The sequence below is a fragment of the Nipponia nippon genome, unplaced genomic scaffold (assembly GCF_047370975.1).
Source record: "Nipponia nippon isolate SJK-2023a ecotype South Korea unplaced genomic scaffold, ASM4737097v1 scaffold_9, whole genome shotgun sequence".
Lineage (NCBI taxonomy): Eukaryota > Metazoa > Chordata > Aves > Pelecaniformes > Threskiornithidae > Nipponia > Nipponia nippon.
Window position 1 is genome coordinate 33009376 of NW_028262413.1, and position 27618 is coordinate 33036993.

The window sequence follows — 27618 nt, forward strand, 5'->3', positions numbered from 1 at the left end:
TCTTTCTTTCTTTAATTTTTTTTCCCTTTTTGAATTGAACTGGTATCTGCTTGGCCAATATGGCTAAGTGGAAGGATTAACTGAATTCTGGATGAAATTTTAATATGACATTTGCTTTGTTAAGAAAGCAAGTAATTGTAGAACTGTTGGTTTGGGTTTTTTTTATCTTTTTAATGAAGTCTGGGGATTCATAGAGCATCTTATTGTTGGTGCTAGCACACATTAAGGTTAATCATTTAAGGAATGTACTTCTGTAATTCATAATCCAGTGAATATTATTGAGATATTTTCAATGCATCCAATTTATTCAAAAGGGACTGCATAGACCATGAAGAAAACGAGAGTATCATTGTCAAACTGATGAGGCTGAGACACAAAGCAAGTTGGAAGAAGATGACAGCCAGGTAAGTTTTGAATTTTTCTCTTTGAACATCTTTCTAGAGTCACATGATTCTAGAGAGTCTTCCTTTAGGAAAAGTCCATTAGATTGAAACAAAATAGGATTGAAATAAAATAGGATTGAAATGAAGTATGATAAAATATTCAGCAGAACTCTGCTTCTGAATCTCCGCTTTCTTAGGCCTGCAAGACTTAACTATGTCTTTCCAATGTTACCTTGAGCTATGTAATTTAACTGAAAGTCCATTGCTTTAGTGACCAGGAGCTAATGAAAAGACCCCTTTTTCATACAAAGCTGCAGTGCTAACCTGCAAGGTCCCCAGTTTCATTCAGGTGTCTAGTAGATACATGTGGAAAACTTGGAGTGGGCTCTGTGAAGAGCAGTATGTGGGCAGAGAGCCCCCAAGGCAAAGCAGTGCAGAAGTACTGGGAATGTGTGCAGGGCTTAAATGTGTTTCTCTGTCTCCATGTGTGCTAAAGGCATCCGTGTCCTATCTGTCTAGAGTACCTCATAGCAAAGAATTCAATTCATTAGGAAAAATGAGTATGATCATTTAAATTGATGCTTGTAGTACTGGTGGAATTGAGTCTTAATTACAAGGCATGTCTATGTGTATGACATAATCCATCACTAGTTAAAGTAAATGATGCCATTGCTAAGGCAGTAATATCTTTCGTGTTATTTCAAACTGCAGATTATCCTATGTAGAATCATTTTCCTGACATTTCTGAGGGACTTCTGTAAGGTTTAGGCATCTGGCACAGAAGCATTTCTCTTCCTGAATACTTTTTTCGTAAGACAGACCAAAGAACCTGTTCTTTCGATAGGTATATAAAAAAAAAATTACTGTCTTTAAAAACAATTCTTTCACCTGGCAGACAGAATATTTCCTGTCGTAAGTTTTTTGTTTGTTTGTTTGTTGGTTTGTTTGGGTTTTTTTTGACATAGTGCTATTTATAAAAATTCTTGAAGTGAATCACTGAATTCTGGGCTTGGAAATTATTTGCAACTAGCAGCCATGAAACTTGTCTAAAGTGTAAACGAGCAGCAATTTAAATATTAACTATCAGGTGGTATTTCACAATGCTTCCCACATACTCATTTATAAAACGCTCAAGCTGCAAGCTTTGTATAAATAGCATTTAGTTACTGCCATGCTATAATTGAAAGTTTGATGTTTGAGGAAGGTTAATACTGGTAAGCAGGAACTAGCAGCGACCATTACCTACTTGCTGTGTCATAGCTTTGCTGTGAAATCTGGAGAGAAGACTTAAATTAATGGTGTGCCATTTCCTCTAACTTGAATTGTTATAATCCCTATCTAACAAGGATATTGTAAAATGGATAATTATTTTATTATACAACAAAATGGTATTGGTGTGCTTAGACATAACTAGTGTGCAGCAAGAACATCTGTTTACAAAGGGTCCTTCAGCTTCTGGGAATTTGAAACCATCAGGTTCAGTAGTGGGTGAATTAAAGATGATAGATAACCAGACTCCATTAATATACTAATTTAATTGCCTTGAGTGAAGGAAATAAGTCAGCACAGAAAGACAGGCCTTTACTTGTCTGGAACACTATCTTGCAATGGTTTTGTTTTCTATCGGTACCAAACTAGGAGCTCAAATTGGTCACAGTTTGCAAGAACTAGACCATTGCATTGCTTGTAGTTGTTTACACTTTCTCATTTTCTCTCTTGCACTAACTGCATTAATGCCTCTATAGGCACGTTTGTTTTTTTTTTTTTTTCTTTTGGTACCTTGCACAAAGATAGTGATTTGCCTGATAGTAGGTTGTCAAAAGAAGCCTTAGCATGAATACAAACTCTTCTGGGACTCTGGGGTATTGGCTAATAGTATAATTGAAGCCACAGTCACAGAAAAGTGTCTGATGCATTGCACATGAGCCAAGTATTTAAAATATGTCGTATACTCACGTGAAAACCAAGTTCATCATGCATGAAGCTGCAGATTTGTTTAGATGCAAAATATAGGATGTATTTTAGATGCCACATACAAATACATGTAGATATTTCAGTATTAACCACTACATGCTTCTGTGAGCAAGAATATAAATAACAATTGAGCTTGTTTATCATTTGCAATTAATCATGCTACATGGCCTTGGGCTGAGAAGACCCTGAGAGTCAGACCCTCTGCTGCTGTTCCAACAGGCCTTTACTTGTTTCTCTGACCACTCATGAAGCAAAAGGCATTTTATTTATTTCTCCTTCTTAAACTTCTGAATGATGATTAAAATATCTTCTTAGAGAAAATCTTGCTGTTCTGTTTTTAATACCATAATATTCTATTGCCCTTGCCAGATGCAAACACAGATGATTACCTTGCTGTAGTATAGGTGATTCCATTCCTGTCCCTGTTGTTTAAGTCTTGCCTTGAATCCTCAGTTGTTCCCCATCAGCTTGACAAGGACTCTTTTTGGGGCCAGTGACAAGTAGGAAGAGCTTCACAGTCATCCTGAAATGTCTGAAGGTCTTTGGTCTCTGCTTGGGCTTAGATCTTGTGTGTCAGATTACTATCTTCTTATTTATGGAGCTTCTCCTGTTTTACTATGCTTTATTGGAAACCAAGTTGTAGTAGCGCAGGTGGAGGAGGGCTTTTTTCCCTGATGCGGCATTTGCCATGTGGAGTTCCTGCCCGTTCGTGTGCACAGAGGGGTCAGGCAGTCCCAGCCTGTCCCCAGCAGACCACAGGGAGACACACACTTAACTGAATCTCTGGTTTTGCCTTGGTTAATGGGTTTGTCTTAACAACTGCTGTCCATAAGGCTTGATCTTTTGACTTTCATTGAAATAATTTGTATGACTTCCCTAAGTGCTTCCTACCTGCTGAAATCCTTTCCAGAGCTGTCAGTTCTTGCAGACATGCAGCCTGCCTGCCTGCCTTTACCTGACAAGAATAGTGACATCAGGTGGCAGTAGGGCCTCAGGGACAGAATAATATTCAATTCCTTCCTCACTTTTTCCTCATTATTTTTTGAATTTAACATGGTGTGGGAGTTACTACGTCCAGGGCAACCTAGTGCATGTAAATAATCAATTTACCACTAGGTGGTTTACTGAAGTAAAGGGCACAAAGCTATAGATAATGGACCCAAACTAGCCCAAAATCAATCGGGAGATCCAGTATCCCGCCACTGTGCTCTGTCTCATGGTGTCAGTATTATTTGGATTTTCCTAGTCTCCCCTCACTCTGGATAATGGAGATACATTACTACAAATAAATGTTGATAAAATTGCACTATTCATTTTTTGTCTTATTAGTCCATGATAAATGGAAACCCAAAATGTTAAGTAATGGTTGAGATTTTGCTATTAATGTGGCAAGATACGAGACCATACCAGAGACCAGCAATCCCTTTTGTTTTGCAGCATAAAACATTATACATGCAAAGAGGTAAGCAAGCAGTTTACTATACGCTGTAAGCTGTCACATTCATTTTAGGGACATTAATCTCACAAAGGAAAGTATATGTGGAATTGGGTCACAGCGCTTCACATATTCAAACTTGTGTAAGATACAAAGTGATCAATCCCCATAAGATCTTTGTGAAGTAAATAAGGTTTATTATTTATAGTAGTAAACAGGTTAGAATTTATCTTTTCAAAGCATGGCAGTAGCATAAAATATGTTTTAACTTCTATCATTTTCAGTTATTTGCATTTTAAAAGCTCTGCATTGAGTTGTTATACCTTCCTAGAATTTCATGGTTTATAAAATATAAGATACTTGTACTGAAATTACAATTCTCAAAGCTAGTAGAGAAGAAAAGAGCATGGCACAACATGGAAATTCAGTGTTATATATGCAGACATATGTATAGTCTAGTATACAATTATTGAACCCTTTAAGTTATTCTCAATGAAGCTAGCAAGATCACAAAGGCCACCTAGCAAAGTGGAAGCCTACCTCGCAGTCCTGACATCACCAGGAAATGGTAGCACAAGAATGAGATGGCAAAGTCAGCAAAATCTGTCTTCATTTATAGTCTGCTTCAACTTCAGTTGCATGTAATGGAAGTCTGTTTACTGCAATGGCATTTGAAAAATGACCCTTAGCAGAAACTGAAGTTAGATTTAATGAGAGTAACTGTTTGGAGTATGTGCAGCAGTGCATGATGCATGTTATTTTCATTCCTGTCACTCTACAAGAAGCAAGTCTCTCCTCTCTCACCAGCGATTCCTACTCACCTTCTCATACAGTTCAGGCTTTTTGTATTATGACAATTACTACTTCAGTTTTCTTCTTAAACTAGATCCTGGTTTGGTATACATCACTGGTACTCTGCTGAGCTCTAAACATTTTTTCACTGACCTAGGCCAGCAAATGTTATGGCTCTCCAACATATTTTGCAACGTTTGAGGCTATTCCACTGTATTATTTGTCAAGATAATCCTTGCATGGATTGAGAGCAGCTTGTTGTGCTAGGCCCAGAGCTTCATTTGGTAGTAACTGTTCAGATCCTGTGGTCTTTCAGCCAAAGTCAGTCTTGGAGGGGGAGGCAGTGCTGGGAGAGGAACCTCTTCTGCATGTCTGCAGCAGCTGCTGGGACGATCAATGTGAAATGCACGTTGCTCTTTGAGCTTTGCTTGATTTAAGATTTTATGCTTTAGAAGAACTGCCCCTGAATTTTTTCCGGGTTTGGGAGTTTGGGGTTTTTATGCTTTGTGTTGACCAAAGTTCTGCTGACAGAAAAGGTAGCAGAGAGCTTTGGTCCCAACTCAGCATTCCTTGCACATTGTCTAAAGGACCATCACAATCACCCTCAAAGATTTTGTTTAACTAAACATATGCCTTTGTTGAAATTTTTAGTGATGTCTTTAGAATGATCTTTTTTTTTTTTTTTTCTTTTGTCAAAATGCATAATATTGTTAAACACTTCCAGACCCATCTCAGTAGTATTGCAGCATTTATGGATCACACAGATATATTGAGCATCTTCTGTTACTTGCCAAGAGTAACAGTGACATCCTGTGGCCAATTCAATAGACGATTTGCACCGAGTTTCCATTATTGTTTTCTTTCAAATTTGCCTGTGAATTTCTTACACCATGGGGAGTACCATAGGAGGAATCCCTCATCTACACATAGGAGGGCTTCATCAATTTGTCCTGCGTCTCTCATTAGATGCTTCCATTACTGGAATACATGTCTAATGAGCACTTTAATTCTAACACACAGAGAACACTCTCTGACCCTGATGGCTAAATACTTGGGAAGGTAGAGCAGGGAAACGTAGAAATTGAGAAAAGAGGAAAATATTACATTTCAGTTTAAATTGATGTTACAGGAGTATACTGCTGTCCATTATCTGTCATACCATTTTTCTCTAACGTGGAAACTGTCCACTGAACTATATCGGTATGTAATGACAAAATATCCACAATATAAAACTACTACATAAGCAACTAATGTTGAAGTTAAGATCATCCTTTTAACTTCTTACTTGCATCATTACTTTGGTTTGCTTAATGAGTCTAAATAACACAGTTGCTCTGTAACTACTGACATAATTCTGTTTCCAGTTAAGTCTTTCACAGCCCTATAGTTCTACTGTGTTATCACATGCTAATGTAAAAGGCATGTACCCCAGTTAAAAAAAATTTAATGAGTTTATCCTTTGACACTTGCTACGTCATTCAGGCAACATAGTTGACTGAATACTATGGTCTGCCCACTGCAGGTGGTTGAAGCCTCATGCATGCTAAATAGCTGAGAAAAGAAAGATTTTAAAACTTCATGAGAGGAAGTGGTCTGCTTTTGGCTATTTTTGTCTTTTGGTGGTGGTGATTTTTTGTTGGTTTGGGTTTTTTTTTAGGGATGTAGGAAGGAGAAAAGAAGTAAGAAATGTTGGTCAAAGAAATATTGGTCAAAGATCAAATTAAGTAATATTGGTCAAAGATCCCTGTGAAACTTCTGTAAAATACAGATTGTTTTAAAAAAATTAATAGACATGCAGGGAAGAGTGTAATAAGTTAGGTTTTGTGTCCTCTCTGCTTGAAATTTAAGCCCATTATGTCTCGTCCTTTCAAGAGGCCATTTAGGTTAGGTGTTTGGGTGGTGAGGCAGTGTTCTTTAAGCGTTGGAATAGACTGCATTAGTCAACGGTTTATTCTTGAAAGATTTCTGTAAGCAGGTTAGACCAGTGTCTATGACAAATATTTTAGGTAGAGTTGGCCCTATCTTGAAGCTGAGAGATAGAGCAGGTGACTTGCCAAGGCTTCTCCCAGTCCCTCCTTCAGTGAGTTTATGGTTATGTCAGTGTACTTTGTGTTTTAAGTAGTATTTTGTGTATATTCAATATTATACTTTCCCAAATACACTAAGTCTTACTCTGCTTGCTTGAGTGTCATCCAGAAAAACACTGCCTCTTCTCACTCCTTTTTCCATTTGTGGGCTCTGGCAGACCTGTGTTAGGTGCCATACAGATAGTGACTCATAGCAGGAGTACTTATGTTGAACAAAGAAAGCACATTACTTCCATTATCAAAAGGCCTCTGTATCCCTGAAGGACTGGCACACAGGAATGCCACTGGAGACCAGGATGGGAAGAAAAAATAAAAGGGCAGCTCCACTTTCAGGCACAGCTATTTCCTTCTATTTGGTTTTACAGGATCTCTGCAGGTCAGTTTTCAGAATCAGTTTCTGCTTTGCAAAATCAAGCTTTTATCGACCATAGTGTCTGTAATACTGTCCTCCTGGCTACACAGTAATTCCCCTGGGGGCATGCTGTTTCAGAGGAGAGGATTTTGCCATACAACTTTAAGAGGATTGAAAGACATAGGGACTCTAATTCTCCCTTGAAGAACTCAGCTGTTACTTATCGGATATGAGCACTCCCTGGTAGACTATGCAGGCAAGACATTGTTGACCTATCTTGTACAGAAAACTTTAAAAAAAAAAAAATTAACTGAAGGGAAGACAAAACAAAAAAAATTATTTTTCCAGCTGTTTGAGCAGAGTAAAGTGCAGCAGGCAAGTAGGGAACATGAGCTGTGACAAATCAATTAACGTGCCCATCCTTGTGCATTCTGTGTTTTGTATCAAATATATTATTGTTTGTCATTTTCAGCTCTCTCCAAAATCTTCAAACCTGTTCTGTGCTTCATCATCAGATAGCTCCTCTTCCTTGCCTTTGCCCATGCAGCTACCGTTCCATCGCTCCACTCTTCTGACGTACTCTTTTTCTCTGTTACTTCTCCAGATTTTTCAATCTTTCTTCATATTACTTTTTGCTATTCTGGCTTTTCCTCTTTTTTTTTTTTTTGCAGAGCCCTCTTGGGCTGGAGTATGTGACTTACTTTCATAACTGACTAGTTAGAGCACTCTGCGAAAAGGATGGACAATGGACAGGCTACACTTGTGTGTGTCCATGTGTACATCTAGGCCTAGCTCACCATTTCTGTCTGTCTCTTCCCAGCATACGAGTCCTTGTAACCTGTGCCTCCCTCCACATAGCACTTTATATAGTTTGAAGGCACTGCTTGACAGTAGCTCACATTTCAATAGTGTTTTATTTGGGCTTTTAGTTATTTGCTTTAGCTGAGATTTAGGAAAAAATATTTTCAAAACAACAAAAGTAAAATTGGATAGGGTTTTATGTGTTGTTTTATACCTGGATGAATCACACGAGATTTTTACAAGAGAAACATTTTATTAAAGTACTATATAAATTGTTTCTCTGATTCCTTGTATACTCTTCATAGCATACCAGATTCTCTCAAGTACAAATTTCCAATTACAGAAGAAAAAAATTGTTGGGTTTTTGTTCCGTCTCTTTTTGCTTCTTTCTTTGTTCTTTTCTTTTTTTAGTAAAACACCAGTGATAGCTTTTCCACTGCACATGGCTAAATACTTAAGAATAGATAAGAATACAGACATGAAGAAAGAATGAATTTTAAAGACAATTCTTAAGAATTATCTGCAAGCATTTCATTGTCCCCTTTTAGTGAACTGGGCTTTCCCCTTAGCTGCCATTGTAAATATATTTCACAGCACATGGATGATAAAAAACAGGAATAACGGAGGCAGTTTTGTTATCAGAGAGCATTGGAAGCCAGAGTTGCAAAAACTTTATGTATCTTTGATACCTTAAATTACTTTCATCTATATAGGAAATGAATATAAACTTAGGTGATAGTCCTGTAAAGATGTATGCGTTTTCTTCATTTTTACACACTACACTGTCCTACTGAAGTTAATGAGTTTGGTTTTGGAGCTTTTTTTTTTTTTTTTTTTTTTTTTTTTTTATGATGATGACTCTGTGGACCAAACCTTCTTTCATGGAAATGATGAGAAATTGGCCACTGATATTTTTTTTTTTTTTTTTTTTTTTCCAAATAGGAATATGGTTTTGCAATACTGGCCGAAAGAAAGGTCCATTAAAGACAGTGCAGAGACATCCTATTAATTTATTTACATTAACAGTAATGCTTGTGTAAATTAATAGTATTTTTGTATATTAATTACTGTTAATAGCATAAATTAATAGGCTACTAGATGAAGTCTTTTATTCTTCATGAGTGCTCAATCCTGCATGACTTACAAACATGAGGAGCAATATCAAGCTATGAATGAAGATATAAAATCAACATATATATATTCTACTGTCTAGGTTAATATGTCATATGGGTGCTGACTTTCCATATGTAATCTGTTCCAGGAATGGAAATAAGCACTATTATTATTTGGAAATACTGTGAATGCAATTAGCAATTTGAATCTACTAAATTATTAAAGTCTACTTAAATTTGAAGAGTCAGTTGTTTTACTTCAATAAACATTTCTAAGCAGATCATAAACTGCATTTTATTTTACATTAAGTTCTCCAGACTATGTTAGATGATCACCTTCTCTTTCGTTTTCAAACCTTTCAAAGTTTTTACCAATATAATGAAACAAGTCACAGGAACACATGACCAGTTATAAAATACTCTATATACATCTTTTACCTTGTCTCAGCTCCACATGGTTATTAATTTAAAAAGGTCACAATACTTAAGACCACGTGAGTCAAGTTTCTTACGTTGTTCATTAATCATCTTAGTCTACAACTACATTATATAGCACAACTTAGTTTACACACACACGCACAGAGGATATTTGCAAAACTAAACGAAGATTTTCTGATGGTATCTAGATTTTGAAAATTGGTCTGTTTAGTGCCAATTCTGTCTCCCCAGGAAGTCAATAATAGACAAAGTCACTGTAAAAATGTCTGTTGACTTTGATTAAGTAATTTGTATCAAGGTGAAGAACCTTGCCAAAATGATATTAAACAAATGATATCAACTTTTTTTTTTTTTTAAAAAAAGGGGTGTGTGTGCAGGTGCTTTTATATATATAAGCTTATACCTGCCTGATCAAGCCTATGAAACTGGGGAGCACTGAAATGCCTTTAGCAAATTAGGTGCCAGCTTCACCAATATATTACTCCAGTCTTCCACAATGGTTAATCTCCTGAGAGCAACTAGAGTAGTGCAGTGGCAAATCAGCACCTCATCTCGTAAAAGCTTGTTGTCAGTTGATATATGAAGAGCTTGCATTTACCGCTTCAAGTAAACATACGGACCTGTGCAACGGCAGCATGTCATTTGGTACATGCATTGAATTTGGATTACAGACTAGAACAAGATTATAGTCTGCCTGTTTAGCCAGGTAAACATTAATCTCTCAGACAAAATCTTGCAGTCATGGTCCAGCCTCTCCCCATGTTGGAACCTCCTGCTTCATTTGGTGGATCTGCTTCTGTAGTTCATCTCTGTCCAGCTTCATTTTTGCTTCTAGAACTTGCCGTAGAGACCCAATGCTCTCATAGATAGCTGCAAATCCTAATTGCAGGTGAGAATTAAATTAGTTCATAATCAAAAGCAAGAGTATCGCATACTTACTATCAGAATGCGCTTCCTACCATAACGCTCTGCCTTACGCTAGGAAGACAGCAAAAGTTCTGAAGAAAAATAGGACTGTAATTGTGTGCTGATGGCAAAAATGCCTGTGGTCACAGCCAGGCCATACCTATGTATGCTCTGGGGAGACCACTTCTAAGCTAGTAAGATGTCACCTCTTGTTGCTGTGAATTTCACACTTAGTGAAAATTGTTGTTAATGCCACAGGTCTAGCCATTATATCTGGCCCAAAAGTCTTTGAAGTACTTCAATACAAGCAAAGGCATTTTGCATATTATTATAGGTCGATCATTGTTACCACAATTCAGAATAAAGAGCTATGGTCCTACCAGCATTAACTTCAGCTTTCATTTCTTTTATATCTTCATTAATCTCATTTTGAAGTTTGCCAATGCGAATATTTATCTTTTCTTCAGTCTGTTTTGCTTCATGTGCTTCCATGGTTATCTTCTGTATTTCTTCTATTTTGTCAATTTTCTCTGCCATTTGGTTGAACTTCATCTCTATAGCTCTTTCATTCATTTCCTGGAGCCAGGAAAAAGAATTTTAATGATTTACTCTGTATATGAAATTACAGTGGTCTTTCCCAAATATGCAATAGATATTGATTAATCATCTCTTATGTGAAATGCAAAGGTGTGAGGAATTATAATTTTTATAAAATGGTTTAAACTGACTTGATTACTGCAGGCTAAAATACTGATCTATTTAGAAGTGATCAAATTTATTTGAAGACTCTCGGGCTGTGGGGATGTTATACTTGACATCAATGAAGAGAGTTATACAAATATTGAGGAAATCTGAAAATCTCACTCAAATAATACCTCAGTTACATCATCTTAATTATTAATAATGCTTTTGAATACTTCCTGAGAAGTAGGACATTTTAACGAAACTTACAGTGTTTTCCTTAAAAGTCAATGAAAGTTGGTCAATTTTTTGCACAAGCTCTTTTTCAATCCTTTCATGTTCCTGTTCCAACCAGCTACGTGCAGACAAAATCTGGCTGCTGAGTTCCTCAATAGCATTTTTTAATCTAAGAGCATAATAGAAATTAGCAGATAACAAAAGAGCAGAACTTCTGGTCATTCAGCAGTGACTTTTTTATGATCATGTTCGTAAAAAAAAAAAAAAAAAAAAAAAATTAATGACAATTTAATACATTCTTGATACCATATTAAGGTGAATCTTTGAACTTTAAGGCTACTAAACTGCATAAGTCAGCACTGTCTTAGAAAATAAAGAGCCCAACAAAATAGCAGTTATTTATACAAAACACATCACAACATTTTGAGGCATAGTAGATGCAAATTCTTTGCAGCATTGAAAACAGAATATGGTCATCCATTCAGATTATAATCTGTGTGTCCATAGGTCTTAAACCTGAGCAAAGATTTGGTAACCATTTATTTTAGTGGCAATGCCAGTTCACATAGTCCCACTTACATTGCCTATACCCACCTCAAGTTTATGCCAACCAGTTGTGCTAGTGAAACTGTTTTCTTAGACAGTCTTTTTCCAGTGAATATTTGAAATCTGGATGTATTCTTTCATCTGGCTTACAAATATTTTTACTGATGTAATTAATGGGATTGCATGAGGATGGCAATAAGCAGTAAGGATACGGATGGCTTAAGCCAGGATTGGCACTGAGTGAAATGCCTGGAGATGAGCTTAATATCTGAATTGAATATATCCCTATATAATGTCTAGTAGTAGCAGAATAGCTTATCATTAATAAATTAGGTATTTGAGTTATATATTTGTTTTTGAAGCCAATTTTAAAGCAATAACCGTTTGTGAATGCTGTGCCTTGCTTCTTAGTTGCTTGAGTTGAACTTTCTGCCCTGCTGTCAACAGCCACCTCCAGCATTTGTTGCTTTGTACAGTTCTTGCAAAAAGGTACCAGGGCACTCTTACAGAAATCCTTAGTTGTGTTCTTTACTACAAGTTCTGCCTGAATATTTGACTAGGACTTAATGGGCTTTTCAAAATTGCCTAACCACATTAGGGGCAGAATAACTGTTGAAAGTGAGTCCCACTTGACAGACCATTGTGCTTTTGTGATATCTGTTGAGCACACATACATATTGAAACAGGTTCAGGCTTTTGTAGACCGGAAGATTACAACAGTCAAACTTGGAAAATTGAGGCCCTGTCTTCCAAGGTGCATGGCAGCAGTAAGGTTTCCCAGGCACTCACTTCGTATCCAGAAGGTGGAGCTGTTGGTTGCTCTCTTTGTAGGCAATTTTCAGCTTTGCTTCTTGTTGCATTATTGATTGCTCTACTCTGCTCAGAAGATGAGAAATCTGAAACAAAATTCAGAATTTACTCTTTTTCAACAGCATTTCATCACAGTCTCATTTGGGACGTTTTCATGCAGTAGAGGAGATCTTAAAGAAGGGCCATTTTTGCTGACATGTCAAAAATTACTGAATTTGCACATTTCACTTTATCGTGAAAAATATATCTCACAAGATGAAAGTATCAACATTGTGAAAACCATAGTTTTTCAGCCATAAGTAATTTGAACAGTCTTGCCTTGAAAGCGTCTGCCTGCTCCCCGCCTTGAGACGGCTGAATTTACACGATCTGTACATCTCCGTGTTGTCACGGAAGCAGAGTAAATGAATGGCAAAGCACTCTACCAATACTGAGTGGTATTCTTCAACCCTTCATGTATAATGGCTACTGCAGTGGTAAAAGTGCTGGATTTAACTGGGGTAGGTCATTATTAACAGAAAATATTTCTCACCAAAACAATCATCCCAGTTTTACAAAACACACTGTTCTGTTTTACAAGATTCATGGCAATATGTTCCTAGCATGCTGGCATGCTAATAGACTATATTGAGCCTTCTGTGAAAGGTAAAGTGGATTTTAACCATTTACCTACTGCAAAACGAAGATGTAAAATACTTTTGTTGCCCAAGAAAATGGGAAGGCCTTGAGATGGAGAGATGAAGAATCTTTTTTCCTTAATGTCATAAGTCTCTTGTATCTAGTGCTCATTTCCATTGTTATACCCAACGGAAGAGAAACCTGACAGACAGATTAATGGATTCACAGAACCCAAAACTAGTTTTGTTTTGCAGACCTTCAAAAATTGTGTTCAAATACATATAAAATCATCCTGGGAAGGCCAAAACATAGGAGAGACACCAATGGTTGCATTGTGGTAGTTCTGTAGAGTATCCATGTCATGTTCACATTCCAACCTCAAGAAGCCATTCAGGCCAGTAATCACTGACTCTTGTTCATTCCTGGAGTCCTTTCAGGTGCCTTTAAATACTAGCCCCTTCTACACAGCATGCTAAAGGCAGCAAAGTAAGGACCTTTTTTCAGTTAGACCAGTACAGTAATGCAGCTAGGTACCAATATTCAATCTAATAAGGACTGTGAGCAGATACACCTCTCCATTTGTAAATCTGTGATGTCCCAGGATAATAATTAACAGTAATGGAGTCTGCGTGAATTCGACTATAACTCTTACCCATACGTGGATCACTTTTGGTCCAAATACCATACCTGTATTTCTGCCTCTTTGATTTTAGATTCTAAGATCAGCTTCGAGGTATGTTGATCTTTACTTAGGCTCTGAAGTCTTTCATATGTAATTTTATGCTCTGCAGACAGTCTGGCTAACCCAGCATCACACCTGTTTGAATAAATAAAGACATACCAGAGCAACAGCTGAATAGAATATAAGGTCCAGACTTTTAAAATTATCCATTTCAGACTGGGCATTTCTGTGAAATTGCTGGCTGTCTAGCAAAACAATGTCTTATGAGACTGTAAGAATGGTGATATATCTCATAGTATTCAGCAAACTGCTCCCAAATGGGACCAGAAGTCAAATAGTCTGACACATACATTCCTGTTTTCTTGGCACTGACATAATATGTGTAGACTGTGGTGTTATCAGTCAGGGAAATCACATTAGAAATGCAAAGATGCAGAATTTCAATACCTTGTATTTTTGTCATACTCCAAAAGATCTGTTAAGGCGTGTATGATTTTGCCTACATGATTAGAAGCCTAAATAATTGAGGACCGTTTTTTCATTATTGTAGCTGTGTTCCTCTGAGTTTTACATTCTTATTTGTATTTGTGAAATAGTAGTGTACAATTAATATGTGTAGTAAACAATGTGGGGCAAATTCTACAGTTATTAGTTTTTATTTAGGTAAAACTGTCATTCAAAGCAATGGCAGTTTTGTCTCACAAAAGACTATGAAACGCAGTCCTGGAACATAATAATTATTGTTTCCTTTCTTCACATTGGAACATTTTTTGATGCTGTAACATTTTCAGGATAAATGTGCTATAGAATATGTGCATTTTCTACCACATTTCAAAAATACTTTGGTCAGGTGGATTTCATCTACAGTAATACATACCAGGTATGTATTAATCAAATTATTTCATTTTTCAGCAGGGATAATGTAATTGGCACCCTTTTTAAAAAAGTTGGAATAAAGTTTAAATTCCACTGTCTGTAGTTACGGAATGTTTATCCTGTTATGTTTGGGGTTTTTTTTTGAACAATATTCCATATATTGAAGTAGTCAAAGAGAAGTCTCTTTGCTATATATACTGTACAAACTCACAAACACCTGATTAGTTTTGACCTGGAAGAAAACATTAGTGTGCTGCAGACAAAGAATGAGATTCTGGTATTAGTTGTGTGAGTACACGTTTTGAATTAAAAACTTACAACAATTAAATAATTTTAGTCTATGCTTCCACTAACTTTCAAATGGGGGGAGAGGCAATAATAAGATGAACATATGGAAAACCATGGGCTTTCTAACACTTGATTCAGGTTTCTACCACGTGATGGATTGGAAGAAAATCAGCAATCTAAACAAAAGGGCACATTACAGTTTGGAATTTTTCCCTGTTTAAAAAAAAAAAAAAAAGGCACACTACACTCCCCACTAAATTTTCCATACCTCTGCAAGTTCTGCTTTGATACTTCTTTATAGATTCATGTTAAAATGACAATTGAATTCTTCTTAAAAATAGAACTAAATGTTTCTGAACACTGGATTTAAGTTCCTGGGTAATTTAATCAGACTGTCTATATAGACGAAGCCAGTAGACTATGGATATAAAGACAGAAGTTGAAAACAACTTTTGAGGTTTGGTCATCTTAAAAGCACAAGGAAAGAAATGAGAAATAGATTAAGATTTCTAGGAAGACTACTAGCTTAAAAATATAAGAGCTGTATATAAAACCATTTTGTACAAAGAAATGCACAATAAATAATTCTCTGTCTTCACGTTTGAAATGCTGAAGCTGGCCATACAAATAACCCAGTGCAGTTTTTCCTGTGCAGTTGCACACATGCACTGTTGAAATTTGGGCCAAAGATGCACTAGAATGTGTTTGTTTTACTACTGTTTGATTTTGGAGGACATTTTATGAAAGTTCAGATTGCCAAGCTGTGTATTTATGTGAAATTAGTAAATGAAGAATAAATGGAGAGATTTCATAGTGCCAAGTATTATTCTCAGTTTCAGAATACAGTATAATTCTAGAAACCAGTAATGTTTAATATAAGCCGTGAAATTATCAAACAACTGCCTTCCAAGTCATAGTAAGCAAAAGCAGTAGTTATTTTTCTGGCACACTGAAGAGTATTTTTGTTGCCTTTGATCTCTAAGAAATCAAAACACAATGGTTGCTCTATTCAGTATCACCAGGGACTAGGTAAAGCTGAGAACTACACCAATACAGGATGCTATATAAATATGCTATAATGGTACATAGAGATTTTTAATGTTCCTGTTTTATTATAACAGGAGATGTTTCAATTAAAATACCAGTGTTTCGGTGAAAGACAGGTAGCTGAAGAACAAGTAGTGAAAAGCAAGTTGCTACGTCCAGGGGACCCACTGGGCAAGAACAGCAGAGCTGGTAGATTCTGAAAAGCCTGGATCAGAGAGCCCAGATCAGTCCTCATTGCGTGCATCTCATACGCACCAAGTAGCCAGAGTGTAGCAGATTTATTGTACTTCTGAAGTTCATAAATGCAGTGCATCCCAGATGCATCAGACTCATTTTCTGTGCAGTGTAGGAAAATCTGCCTACATGTAATGAGTCCAGGGTGTCTGAAATGAATCAGATCTATAATGTATATAAAAAATCATCTATATATGCAAAGTAGGCCCAATTTGAACATGCATAGTTGCCATTTCTCTGGATGTTTCAGCTATGAGGAAACTTCTAGAGACTGCTACTGCTATGGTTCTGACCAGGCTGCCATATTTAAACTTCCCAGATAAACGATCATAGTCCACAAGTTATTCTGTAAATAAATGATAAGGCACTATTCATGAGTTTTATGATCTAATATCACTAGAAATAGAATTGGTAAATCTGTGTTATATAAAATTGCCAACATCAGGGACAGGAGACTGAATTAATGGATCTATCAGCTTCTATCTAATTTTCTGCTGAATGTGTCACTGAATTTAATAGAGGTAATATTTTTCTTACAGTTATTAATAATGCTGATTCTTAGGAAAATGTACAGTATCATTCATGGTGAACACTGTAATGATTATTTACAAAATCATCAATGAATTATGCTTAATGAGAAATGGCCCAGAGACATGAGCTGTAGTGTGTATTGAGTCTTCTCCTGTCAGGGATATTAGTTGATTCTGTGATGCAGGTGAGCTCAACTGTGAGGTCTGTCTCAATCTCACTCCTCCAGAGCTGTGGGTAGCATGGTTTTGGAGCTGTGCTTCAGAACTGCATGTGCGTGTAGGGATCCCTGTTCTCAACATTAAAAGCAGAAACCTCAAGAAATAACAAGACAGTTGTTCAATGATATATTGACATGTTACAGAACAGTTGGTGTTAGGAAATAAACACCACTCTCTCCAATATTGAAGTTAAATAGGATGTTTAGTATGCACGTTATTACTGGAACTGAAATTTGGCCAGAATCCTGAGATTGACACTAAAACTATTATAGGACCAAGAGGCTCAGACTTAGGTGATTTACTATCATGTGGCATATATAAACTGATTCACACTGATCGTCCCTCTGCACACTTCTAGCCTAGAGCAAACATGATGTCCTTGGAGTTAAATTAGGCTACTGTCGCTACAGCCTGAGCCATAAGTAGCACCTTGACTGTGGCTGAGAGCTGATGCACAGTAAGTCGGTAGCCCACAGTAACTTGATCATGTTTCTAAGGTTTCACTCTCTGAACTCATCTGAAAGCTAGCAGGACTAGATGTAAAAGTAAAATTATATTAGGTGAGTTCAGCTTATTTTATATAAGGAACATCATTGGCTAGAGTAGTCAGAAAGTGTTTATCCCAGGGAGAGTTTCTGGTAAGTATCTGTATAGTGCCAACAGCATAACAAACTGCCATCTTGACCATGATCTCCAGATAGTACTATAATCATTATTCACAGGAACGCTAATTTTCAAAGTAGAATACGTCTGTAAATAAAGGCAAATAGCTTTCTCCCATGGAACACTGCTTTAACTTGATTTCTGGTAAAGGGAAGCTTATTTTCTTCCTTATTCAGGGAAGATTTTTACGTAAAGAGCATAATGCTGAATAGAAGATAGCAGTTAAAAGAGAATAAACTGATTCTCTTATGATAATGAATACAAATATCCAGCATGCATTGTAGAGTCTGACATAAGGCAGACTGGTATAATCTCATACAATTATCACATAAATTGCAACCCAGGCACAGTACAAGGGTGTTGCCCTAAGTAAATGAAGGAAGAAATCCTGGCACAGAGTGTGCTAGTCCACCACCGATCCCCATACCAAGTACTTGGGACAGGCAAGGGGCCCCGTTGTGAAGCTCATGCTGACATGTGTTTATTCATTTGAGTTCTGTTATTGAAAGCAAAGGCACTGCATTTTGCTTCACAATGTGTCAGTAACTGTGTTGCTCCAAATACGGACCTCACTCAGGATATAGTACGATCTCAAAGTGGACTGTATAAAGAAGCAGGAAGATCTAAGCATGCAGATTTGTCAGGGATTTCTCAGTGAGAAAGATGTATATGTGTGTGTGTATCTCTGTACGTGTATTTTTCAATCAATTTTCTGATGTGACAAAATAAGCTTGTCTAGTTCATTCCTATTTACTAAAGGATAGTGCATAACAAAAAAAAACAATGAGTATGTAAAACATCTCTAAAGTATTCTTTACAAAATGGGCTATGAAAGTTACAGTGGAAACTTCAAATGATCAAGTAATTTATGAGAAAACTATAATTCAAGGAAAATCCCTCCCTGATTATTTTTGTAGGCTGTTGAAGGTTAACGCTAATCAGATGTAAGTACGAAAAAGAAAAATTATCTGTACAATATAGGCAATAGGTCAAATTCAGGACAAGTATAATTCCACCAAAGTTATTAGCCAAGCTGCTTTAGGCCAGATTAGGGCCTTTTTCTGTAGCTGTACATATGCTCTGTCTTTTGTGTTCAACTGTACAGACACTTAAGCAAATGTTGTACTGGGCTTTGTAAATGTGTCATTGATGGCACAACCTGAAGTCTCTGTAGTTGCGCGATTGTAACCTGGAGTTTCAAGTAGCCTGTAAAACCACTATTATTTTATAGTTTTTTGTTCCTTACGTGTCAGGTAGCCTACGCAGTTTTTAATATGGCTAACCAATAACTGAATGCACAGATTTACTTCTAAAATATATGCAAGAATGTGCAACTATTCCGTTCTTTACAAGTGCAGATTGTTCCATGCTGCCTTTATAATTGTGCTAATTAATTTGTTTCAAAGATAGACCAGTCTAACCATAGTGCTTTTTAAAGCTGAACAAAATCCAAATTCCTAAGGAATTTGGGGTAATTTATCAAAAACTAATTTCAGGAATTTCGGGAATTAAGGGTGATATTGTTAAGTTTAATATGTAATACTGGAATGCAAAGGATTATTATTCATTTTCTTGAAAACACCGAGCAAAATTATCCTGGGAATTTTGCCAAAGTTGAATTCAGCCCATTATCATTAACATTCATACTTCAAGATTAAAACAACATTAGCTAGTCCCCAAAACATACTTCCATGTTGACTTTTACCTTGCAACTCTTCCCCGAAGATCTCCTAAGCCAGAAAGCTGCCGCATTTCCAGACTCTTTAGGGTAGAATTCGTTCCGTAGCTGAGATTGTCTCTGACACGTATCTGTTCCTGCAGCATCTACAAAGCATTCATATGCAAATATAAATTCAGTATGTCACATTTAATGTAGACTTAAAATGTCACTCATTATTTTTCAGTGTTTCAGTAACATCAGATACCATTTTATTATTGCTTTATTAAAAGGTTTGTCTTGTATCATACTAAACCAGATACCTTTAGGTCATTTATTATTTCTTACTCTTAGTGTCCAATCGGCACGTAAATACCATAATATGTATAAAGTATAACTTGACAAGGGAATGGAGACTTAAATATTAATTTTTGTCCTTCCGTTTTCCCCACCACACCCCTGTTGCTCATTGCAGCAGAATTCAGACGTGAAGTCATGTATCTGCGTATCATTAGGTCATAAAAATGAGCAGTTGGGTTTGGCTATTTGGTGTTGCCAGTGAGTCGGAAGTGAAAGAAAGTTTATTACAGAGCTAAAGCATTTCCTAGGGTTTATACAGCACAGCCTTTGGACTGAAGTTGAGCTGGGTATTAGTGTCGCATTAATTCATTTTTTCAGGGTTTTCCAGTGCAGCTTTTGAAAGCAAGCTTGTTAGTACCACAAAGGTTTCTGTGTTTATATGCTAATATCCCGTGCTATTTTCATAGCCACTGAAAGAATTATGTAATTTGCAAACAGTTTTTCAAGTTATAAAAACAATTTGTAAGCTTACAGGATCTTCAGACTTGCCTGACCTTTACTTATCCTGTGGTAAACTTACGTACTAAATTGGAAGGGATAAGTAGCTGAGATGGCATTAGTCCTGTGAAAAGTTCTTAACATACCTCAATGTCCCGATTAAGCTGCCTCACTATTGCCGTTATGTTTCGGATATGTTCTTCCAAGAGTTGCCTAGCCAACCGGTCACCCCCCCCTTTGTTCTGCATTCTGTGCAGAGTGGAAACAATGTCCTCCTTAATGCGAAAAGCGTGTTCCACAAGAGCCGCCGTTGTTTTCTCATGGCTTAGGATTCTGTCTTCCAGCTGATCCACCAGGCTTGCAGATGCCAACGGGACCGCTGTCAACGCCTGGCTATGCAGCGCTATGTTTCGAACCCGTCTAGTGAAGAAGAATATCCAGATATTGTTAGGTTCTCACACAAAACTCTGCAATGTCTTTCCACTGGAGACAGTGCGATACTATCTTAGTAGCAGAGAGAGGGCCCACTGCTACAAATAAGTGGGTGCTGTGTTTGCTGCTGTATGTATCTTCTACAAAGGCAGGTCAGCCTCTTTTTCCTGCTCTTTAAGGAAGCTTACAAAAGCATAGGATCTTAAGAAAAGGACATTAGCATTATGAAAGTAGTACAATTTGGAACTATAATTTGATTAAGAATCCAAATTCAAAACGCTTTTATTGAGTTTCAAAAGTAATGCTATTTGTCTCTACAGTTTTCAGGCTTAATCAAAGCGGTAACTGTAGAAGGTACATATTGCAAATTAAATGGAAACAGACCAAGATTAAAAAGGAGTAGCTTGTGTCCATTCCTTTTTTCAGTCTCTATAGCTATCCTGTAATACCATACAGATGCTTGTTCCCTCATGAACTGGACAGGAGCATACGTAAATGCAGAAACTGAGGAGACACCAAAATTATTACAAGCTTCTCATAGTCTTAGAAGTTAAAATTTCCCCAAAAATAGCTTATATTTGGGGACCTTGAATAATTGTCTAGATTTTTCAAGAGAGCTCTGCACTGCATAGCTTCCTTGGAAAGCAATGGAGCTCATGGGTGCTCAAAGTAAAAAAATTAGGCTGCTAATGCATGCAGTCTTTTCCTGCTGCTATATTCTGTAAAGAATAAAGAAAATTTTCAGAAGCATAAGTGGAAGATACACGTTCAACCCCACTTTGAAAGAGGAGATCGCTTTTTTGGAGCTCTGTTATTTACTGTGTATTCTCCATGTTGTTTCCTGTTAATGAGCCAAATTAACAGTTTACTTTCACCATGATGATATTGATAGAGATGTATGAGGACTCCAACCAAGGTTGCTTCTGGCTCTGAGTTTTCACACTTATTCCATGCTATTAGAAGACTGGCTAAAGGATAGTATTCTTGGACTTCTACTCAGTTACAGTTTAAGCTATTTCATTTCTTTGGGAAAGGGTTAAGTAAAAGCTGAGTAAGGAATTGTGATTTGGGCCATGATTTGAATGAGTCTACGGTATTTCACTTTGCTTTGCATACTAATGCCAAAGTCCCAAGTCACAGCATTACTATATGTAGGGAACTGAGAGACACATAATACTCTGCAATATGAAGATTTTATTGTTTGCATTCCAAACTGTACCTTTCAGAAGGGGCAAGAGTTGGGAAGATTGGGCTTCGCTGGGCCATTTTCTGGTCAATAATTTATGTCTGTTGAAAAAGTACACATTGAATTATTTAATAGTTTATATCTGGCACTGAAATGACTTAATGCTTCTGCTTTAAGTGAACCTTTAAGTGAAGTTCAAGATTACGCTGACAGCTCTGATCTTGGAGTTCAAATATTGCTTATGGAATAAATGCAAATAAAAATCGATACAAAAGAACAAAAGAATGAAAACTAAAAACTGCTAAAAAGCTTTTTATAGTGAAAACGATACTCCTGAACAAGGCAAGGTTGACAGCCTTGAAACTGAAATCTGCTGTTGACCCACAGAACTGGTTTGGCAGGACAGAGGCAAATGAACTTCTTGTCCCCAATCTGTCTACTGGTCTCAGACATCATCAATGAATAAAAAAGTACGATCTACAGGATTATCATAAAGCTTAAGAAAGTATTGGCTAGAGAATGAAAAAAAATATTTCATGACAGCAGATTATTAGGGGTAAAGTGTTTTTCAGGTAAAAGTATTGGCAGTCAGAAACCTAGATAAAATGTGGTAGACATCAGTATAGTTTAGCAAAACTGAGTCTTTTATTAATTTGTCTTCAAATCTAAATGACCACACGTTATGTTGTAAGTAAATTCTTCTGTGGTAAGAACATAGATTCTGTTTTTAATTTTTAGACATAGCCAGACAGACTGTTACAGACGTTGCAGCAGGATAGCTCTGTTAAATAGCTTCAGAAAGATATTTTAGATATCTTACTGTAAGTGAGACCAGTACCTGGCTCAGTAGCTTTGTTCACTGGCAGAAATTAAATTAATGAAAAAGCTGGTAGCCTCGATCAAATCCAACTATTCCACCCTATATAAAACAAATAAACATTTTTAACTATAAAGATGGCGTGAATGAGCGTGGCCTGAGCCTGAATTCCTTGAGAACCTAAAATCCTCACTGAAAACTAAAGGCTGATGTATGAAAAGAATTTTGCAATTGCTGATGAAATCCGGTGCAATATGCTGTACAAACAGAAAGAGAAAAATAGGGTTATTGAAACAAAATAGTCAAATATCAATTGTAAAGAAGCAATAGGACTATCCTCTGAGATCTCAAAATGCAAAGCATGTTTGTGCTTTAAAAACGTATGAAAGCACTGCCTAAAAGCAGAGAGCAAACGTTGTCACAGTATGTGTGTTCTATTTATAGCACGGTGCTTCAGAAACTACAAATTAGAAAAAAAAATAGTTTTAAGAGAAGCTGGGTTGCTGAGCAGCAATGACACTAGACTGGAATTCAGAAGGTCTGATTTTAATTCCTTGCTCAATCTCTGAACCTGATGACGTTGGACAAGTTATTCCCATGTCTAATGACTCAGTTTCCCTATACAGAAGACAGAGATGATACCTACCTCCTTGTTTAACTTCTTACATGCTTATAAGTAAAAAGCATGGTATAAGAGCTGGGTATCATTATGATGACTTCTGCATTCAAAATCCTGCGCAGACACTGAACGTCCAGTCCTGCAATCTGTTCCTCACACTTGTAGTTTCCCAATTGTTTTTTTTAAACAATGCCACCGCTCTGCAGGGCGTCCCTCGTAGCTGCACCACGAGGTTATACAGTAACCGTGCACCCAGTTCTCAGTAGATCTGAGCTCATTTACTCTTAGTCCTCTGGGCCCTAACACATTTTAATGATCTTGATGCAGTGAAGCATTTAAACACAATTTAACTATAAACATGGGAATATCCCACTGATTTAAGAAGAGCTATGCGTATCACTGCAGCAAAGCACTGTATGCTACCTAGAAAAACAAAGAACAAATACTGAAGCCTGTACATCTAGCAGTAACTTAGTGAAATACATCTTACAAAAACCAGCCAAACAAAAAAATCCTCAAGTGTTTTAATCTTATGCCCTTCAGTATCCATTTATTATCGATTGAAAAAAATGTTTGGAGCAGAGTAAGCATAGGATTCCTTGAAGCTTTTACTTTTTCTGCCAGACTACCATTAGACATGCAGCTAAATGCAAATGTCTGGAGAAATTCTGCACGTGAAACAAAAGTTACACAGATGGACTTCTCATTCATTTGTTATTGCTAACTTAAGCACATCACTTGGTACATGCTGAAATATCTCATCATCAATTATCAGATTTCTTGATCTGATCCAACATCCAGAAGGGATGTGTTAAGATCTTGTTCAGCAGTTGTACAAAACTTTTCTGCAGTTTGAAGGTATTTGCAGTAAACAATAACAGATAGGTGTCAGAACTGACAAATTCCCTCTCTATGAGTGTGTTTAATAGTGATTTAGACTAATAAATATAAAATAAAAGAAAAAATAAGATGTTCTAATGCCTAGATTCAGAGGAGTGTAATTTCACATAGCTCCAATTTTAATGGCAGTAAACTGGGATCAACTTAGATACCTGTTGAAATATTGGCTTCAAGTGCTTAATTTTTTTTTAATGATGATGTCGCTTGCTTGATACTGCTATTAATAGCAATTTAAATCATGATATGTTAACCCAGTAAACTTTGGTTGATTGATTTAATTTACTGAATATTCCAAATATCCTTGTCACATTGATGAGATAAAGATTTTTCCCAATTGTAAATGGTATGCTGATTGCCAAAAATAACAGTTCACTTGATACGTAAGGCAGCTTTTCCATACAAACGTGGGGTACTTCTTTATCGTTTCTTTAGGTCACTGACATCAGACGTAAAAGTTTGAAAAAAAAAAAATCATACATGGGACATGCTGAAGAGACACTTTTAGCAGTGCAAAGTTCACTCCTTGCTATTTGTACTGTGGCATCCCTTCCCCACTTCAGCAGACTGCCTTGCATGTTTATTTTCTGCGGGTTCTCCATTTCTCCTGTTTTGAAGGATAATCGCATCTGTGGTGTTCAGTTCTCCATCTTCCATTATAACCTATGTCTAATACTTGCTGTAATGTCTGTGCACCTCCGAGCGTTTTTCACATTCATTCTCACAACATGCCTGTGGGGTAGGAAAAGCGTTATTATCCCTGAAAATATTACTTTCCTTATGTTGCTGGTAGGGAAGTGAAGCACAGGGGGTGGGGGGGAGGCTATGTGACTTGTCACAAGTCACAGGGGAATCGAAGCAGACTGAAATACCTGCCTAGGCAAACACTTTAATCACTCTTTTCTTCTTAAAATAGACACCGCTTTGGTTGCTATCCAGGGAGCATATGACAGCACCACGCCAGGAGCCGCAGGATCCTAGTGTTACTCGGAAGCACTTTGGGGCAACATTTTGGAGTAAGTGGAAAAAGTCCCTGTGTCGCAACTCAGCAAAAAGATAGGTCAAAACCCAACGGTATCGGTGAGTCACATGAAACAAAGCCTTGCAAAAGCCCTCTGCACTACTATGACATTTTGTGAACATGTATGCAGCGTGGGGTGGCGTGCAGGGAGGAGGGTCCCCACCGGGAGAGGGGTAACGATGCCGGCGTGGTTCCGAGCCCAGACTAAGGGTCCTCTTGAGAAATAGGTCTGATGAGCTCAGGTGCTTGGTTGTGCTAATGCAGCTATGCAGCACTGGGGCTCCGAGCTGGAATCCGTGCCTGTGCCGTGCCGTGCGGATGCACCGACTCAGCTGCGCTCTGCATTGCCGCGGCTCTGCCACACAGGCAGGCCCAGGACCCCGAAGGGGCCGCAGCACTCCTTGGTGTAAGGGTCATTGGTAAACGCGGCGATGGTTGTGGAAACACGGGATATACAACAGCTGACAGGACATCACAGCGCAGACACCACTCTATGGCCATGCAACACGGAGGGACAGAGTTGGGCAGAGTCTCCGGCGGGCGCAGGGCGCTGCGCTCACTCACCAGTGCTGGATCAGGGCAGGACGGGGCGGCCCATCTTTCCCCTGCATCCCAGCGGCCGCCTGAGCCTCGCTCTTTAGCGCGCTGCCACCGCCACAGCAGCTGTTTGCGAAGCGTCGTGACTGCCTCTGCGCAGCCGGGGCGTGCGTCCGTCCGTCCGTCCGTCCGTCCGTCCGCGGCGTGGCGGCCCTCCGCCCGCCCGGCTGCGCGGAGCGGGGCGGCCGCCGCAGGCCGGGCTGCGGGAGCGGGAGCGGTTGCCAGGACGCCGTCACCATGGGAACGCGCTCGGCGGGGGGCAGCGCCGCGCCGGCAGCCCGGGGCGGGGGGGGGGGCGGGCAGTGTGCGTGTGTTTGGGGGGATATTCCAGCCGCCAGCACAAACCCCTTTTAATCCTGGCTTCCTCGCAGGTATTTCGTAGCAGTGACCGCTCCTTGGGAAGGAGAGAGGGAAAAGACCCCGCAAATAACAGCCGCGTTCCCTGCGGCACGGGGATGAGCGATGGAGGCGCGGAGCAGGGGCCGTGCCTGCGGCTCCCGCACCAGCAAATGTCGGCCTCCGGAAAGTTTGGTGGTGGCAAAACAGCAGTTACTCTCAATTTCTAATGGTGCAAAAGAGCTGAGAGCGTGACTGAAAGTATGGACTTCTCCAGAGCGTATAACAAATCCTGGCAGAATACAAGATTGTTAAGATCAATAGCGAATAATAGTTTTGTTTGTAAGATTTCCGGGTTATATTTTCAAATGAGATCTAACATGTAGCTTCAGTAAAGCTTCATATATCACAAAAAAGACTATCTGTCCGTTTGCACAGCAGAGGCATATAAGCTAGGAGTAAGTATTACTGGAAAAACAAAGTCCGTAGAGGGTGTGTCTGCCTTCGCTTTTGTTTCCTGCTTGTGTCATTTGTTCGACTTCAGTACAAGCACCTTGGGTAAAGAAAGGGGAAGTGAAATCGGAGACAAACTTACTGGCTTAGTTCACTCTGAAAGAGCAGATTGTCTCTGCTTTTGGTTAAAATATATACAACATCCCATACTGTTGTATAGGGAAACCATTGCAGGACTGGGTATCTGGCAGATGCAAAGGATAAAAGTGCTATAGCGTGCACATGCCATTGTAAAAAGAGAGGCGGGGTCTGAATCCACACTCTGATTGACCTATTTATTTTAAAGTAATTCCCACATCAAAGGATCGGGCCAGAAACAAAACATCGCATAGGTGCTTTCAAAATGGGACAGTAACCAACTGAGAGTCATAGGATTGTGGGATAATTCAGGTTAGAATGGGAGGTCAGGAGGACACTTGGCCAACCTCCTGCCCCAGGCGAGGTCATTGATGAGGCCAAATGCAGTTGTTCAGGGTTTTACCCAGCCTGCTCGTGAAAGCCTCCAAGGATGGAGACTGCCCAGCCTCTCTGGGCAGCCTGCTCCCATGCTTGACTGGCTGCTGGGGGAAGAATGTTTTCCTTATAGCTAGTCTGAACCTCTCGTGTTTGCATTTATGTTGTTGTCTTCCCACCGTGCACCACTGTGAAGAGTCTGGCTTTGCCATCTTGGTGACTGCCTCATAGGTACTGGGGGCTCCTGTTAGGTCCCCCAAAGCCTGCTTTCATCAGGCTGAGCAAGCCCTGCTCCCCCAGCCTCTCCTCAGGAGCCTGAGCCCCAGCCCCTGACCGTCCCACTGGCCTCTGCTGAACTTGCTCTAGTTTATTGATGTACACAGCTGTATCCTCTGACCCGGCAAGTATCTAGACTAACTTCGTGCACCTGTGTGGTTTTTGTGCACCTGTCTAGTGATTTTTCTTGCTAGCAGACTACTCGGATACTCAGTGTTTTCTTGAGTATGTATGTCTACAGGAGTGGGGCTTGAAAGCAAATTGTTATCTAAAACAAATGGATTAAAGTTATTTTAATTTAAAAA

The 27618-nt window shown here is 38.4% G+C and overlaps 1 protein-coding gene and 1 long non-coding RNA gene across 3 annotated transcripts; one reads left to right on the plus strand and one right to left on the minus strand.

Annotated features, from left to right (window-relative positions):
* The first annotated feature begins 316 nt into the window (after positions 1 to 316).
* Positions 317 to 26427, plus strand: LOC148050258 (uncharacterized). Its single transcript, XR_015701545.1, has 3 exons — positions 317 to 404; positions 25034 to 25133; positions 26107 to 26427. It is a non-coding gene; the product is annotated as an uncharacterized LOC148050258 (long non-coding RNA).
* On the minus strand, positions 3967 to 25902 carry FAM81A (family with sequence similarity 81 member A). 2 transcript variants are annotated; one of them, XM_087744897.1, is made up of 9 exons: positions 25703 to 25902; positions 21818 to 21885; positions 20313 to 20586; positions 19417 to 19535; positions 13860 to 13989; positions 12534 to 12640; positions 11232 to 11367; positions 10661 to 10856; positions 3967 to 10253 (listed from the first exon to the last, which is right to left on the minus strand). In XM_087744897.1, the coding sequence occupies exons 2-9, from the start codon at positions 21862 to 21864 to the stop codon at positions 10114 to 10116; spliced, it is 1149 nt and encodes a 382-aa protein (XP_087601023.1). In that variant the 5' UTR covers positions 21865 to 21885; positions 25703 to 25902; the 3' UTR covers positions 3967 to 10113. The 2 variants fall into 2 exon arrangements, with proteins under 2 accessions (XP_087601023.1, XP_087601024.1); XM_087744898.1 differs by lacking the exon at positions 21818 to 21885.
* Positions 26428 to 27618: the final 1191 nt, after the last annotated feature.

Excerpts from the sequence above, each read along its gene's own strand:
- FAM81A (XM_087744897.1), bottom strand. The coding sequence starts at position 21,864 with ATGGCCCAGCGAAGCCCAATCTTCCCAACTCTTGCCCCTTCTGAAAG. Across the intron at positions 20,587-21,817 it reads ACTCTTGCCCCTTCTGAAAG|ACGGGTTCGAAACATAGCGC; the intron begins GTACAGTTTGGA and ends CTTCTTCACTAG. Across the intron at positions 12,641-13,859 it reads TCAAAGAGGCAGAAATACAG|ATTTCTCATCTTCTGAGCAG; the intron begins GTATGGTATTTG and ends ATTTTGTTTCAG.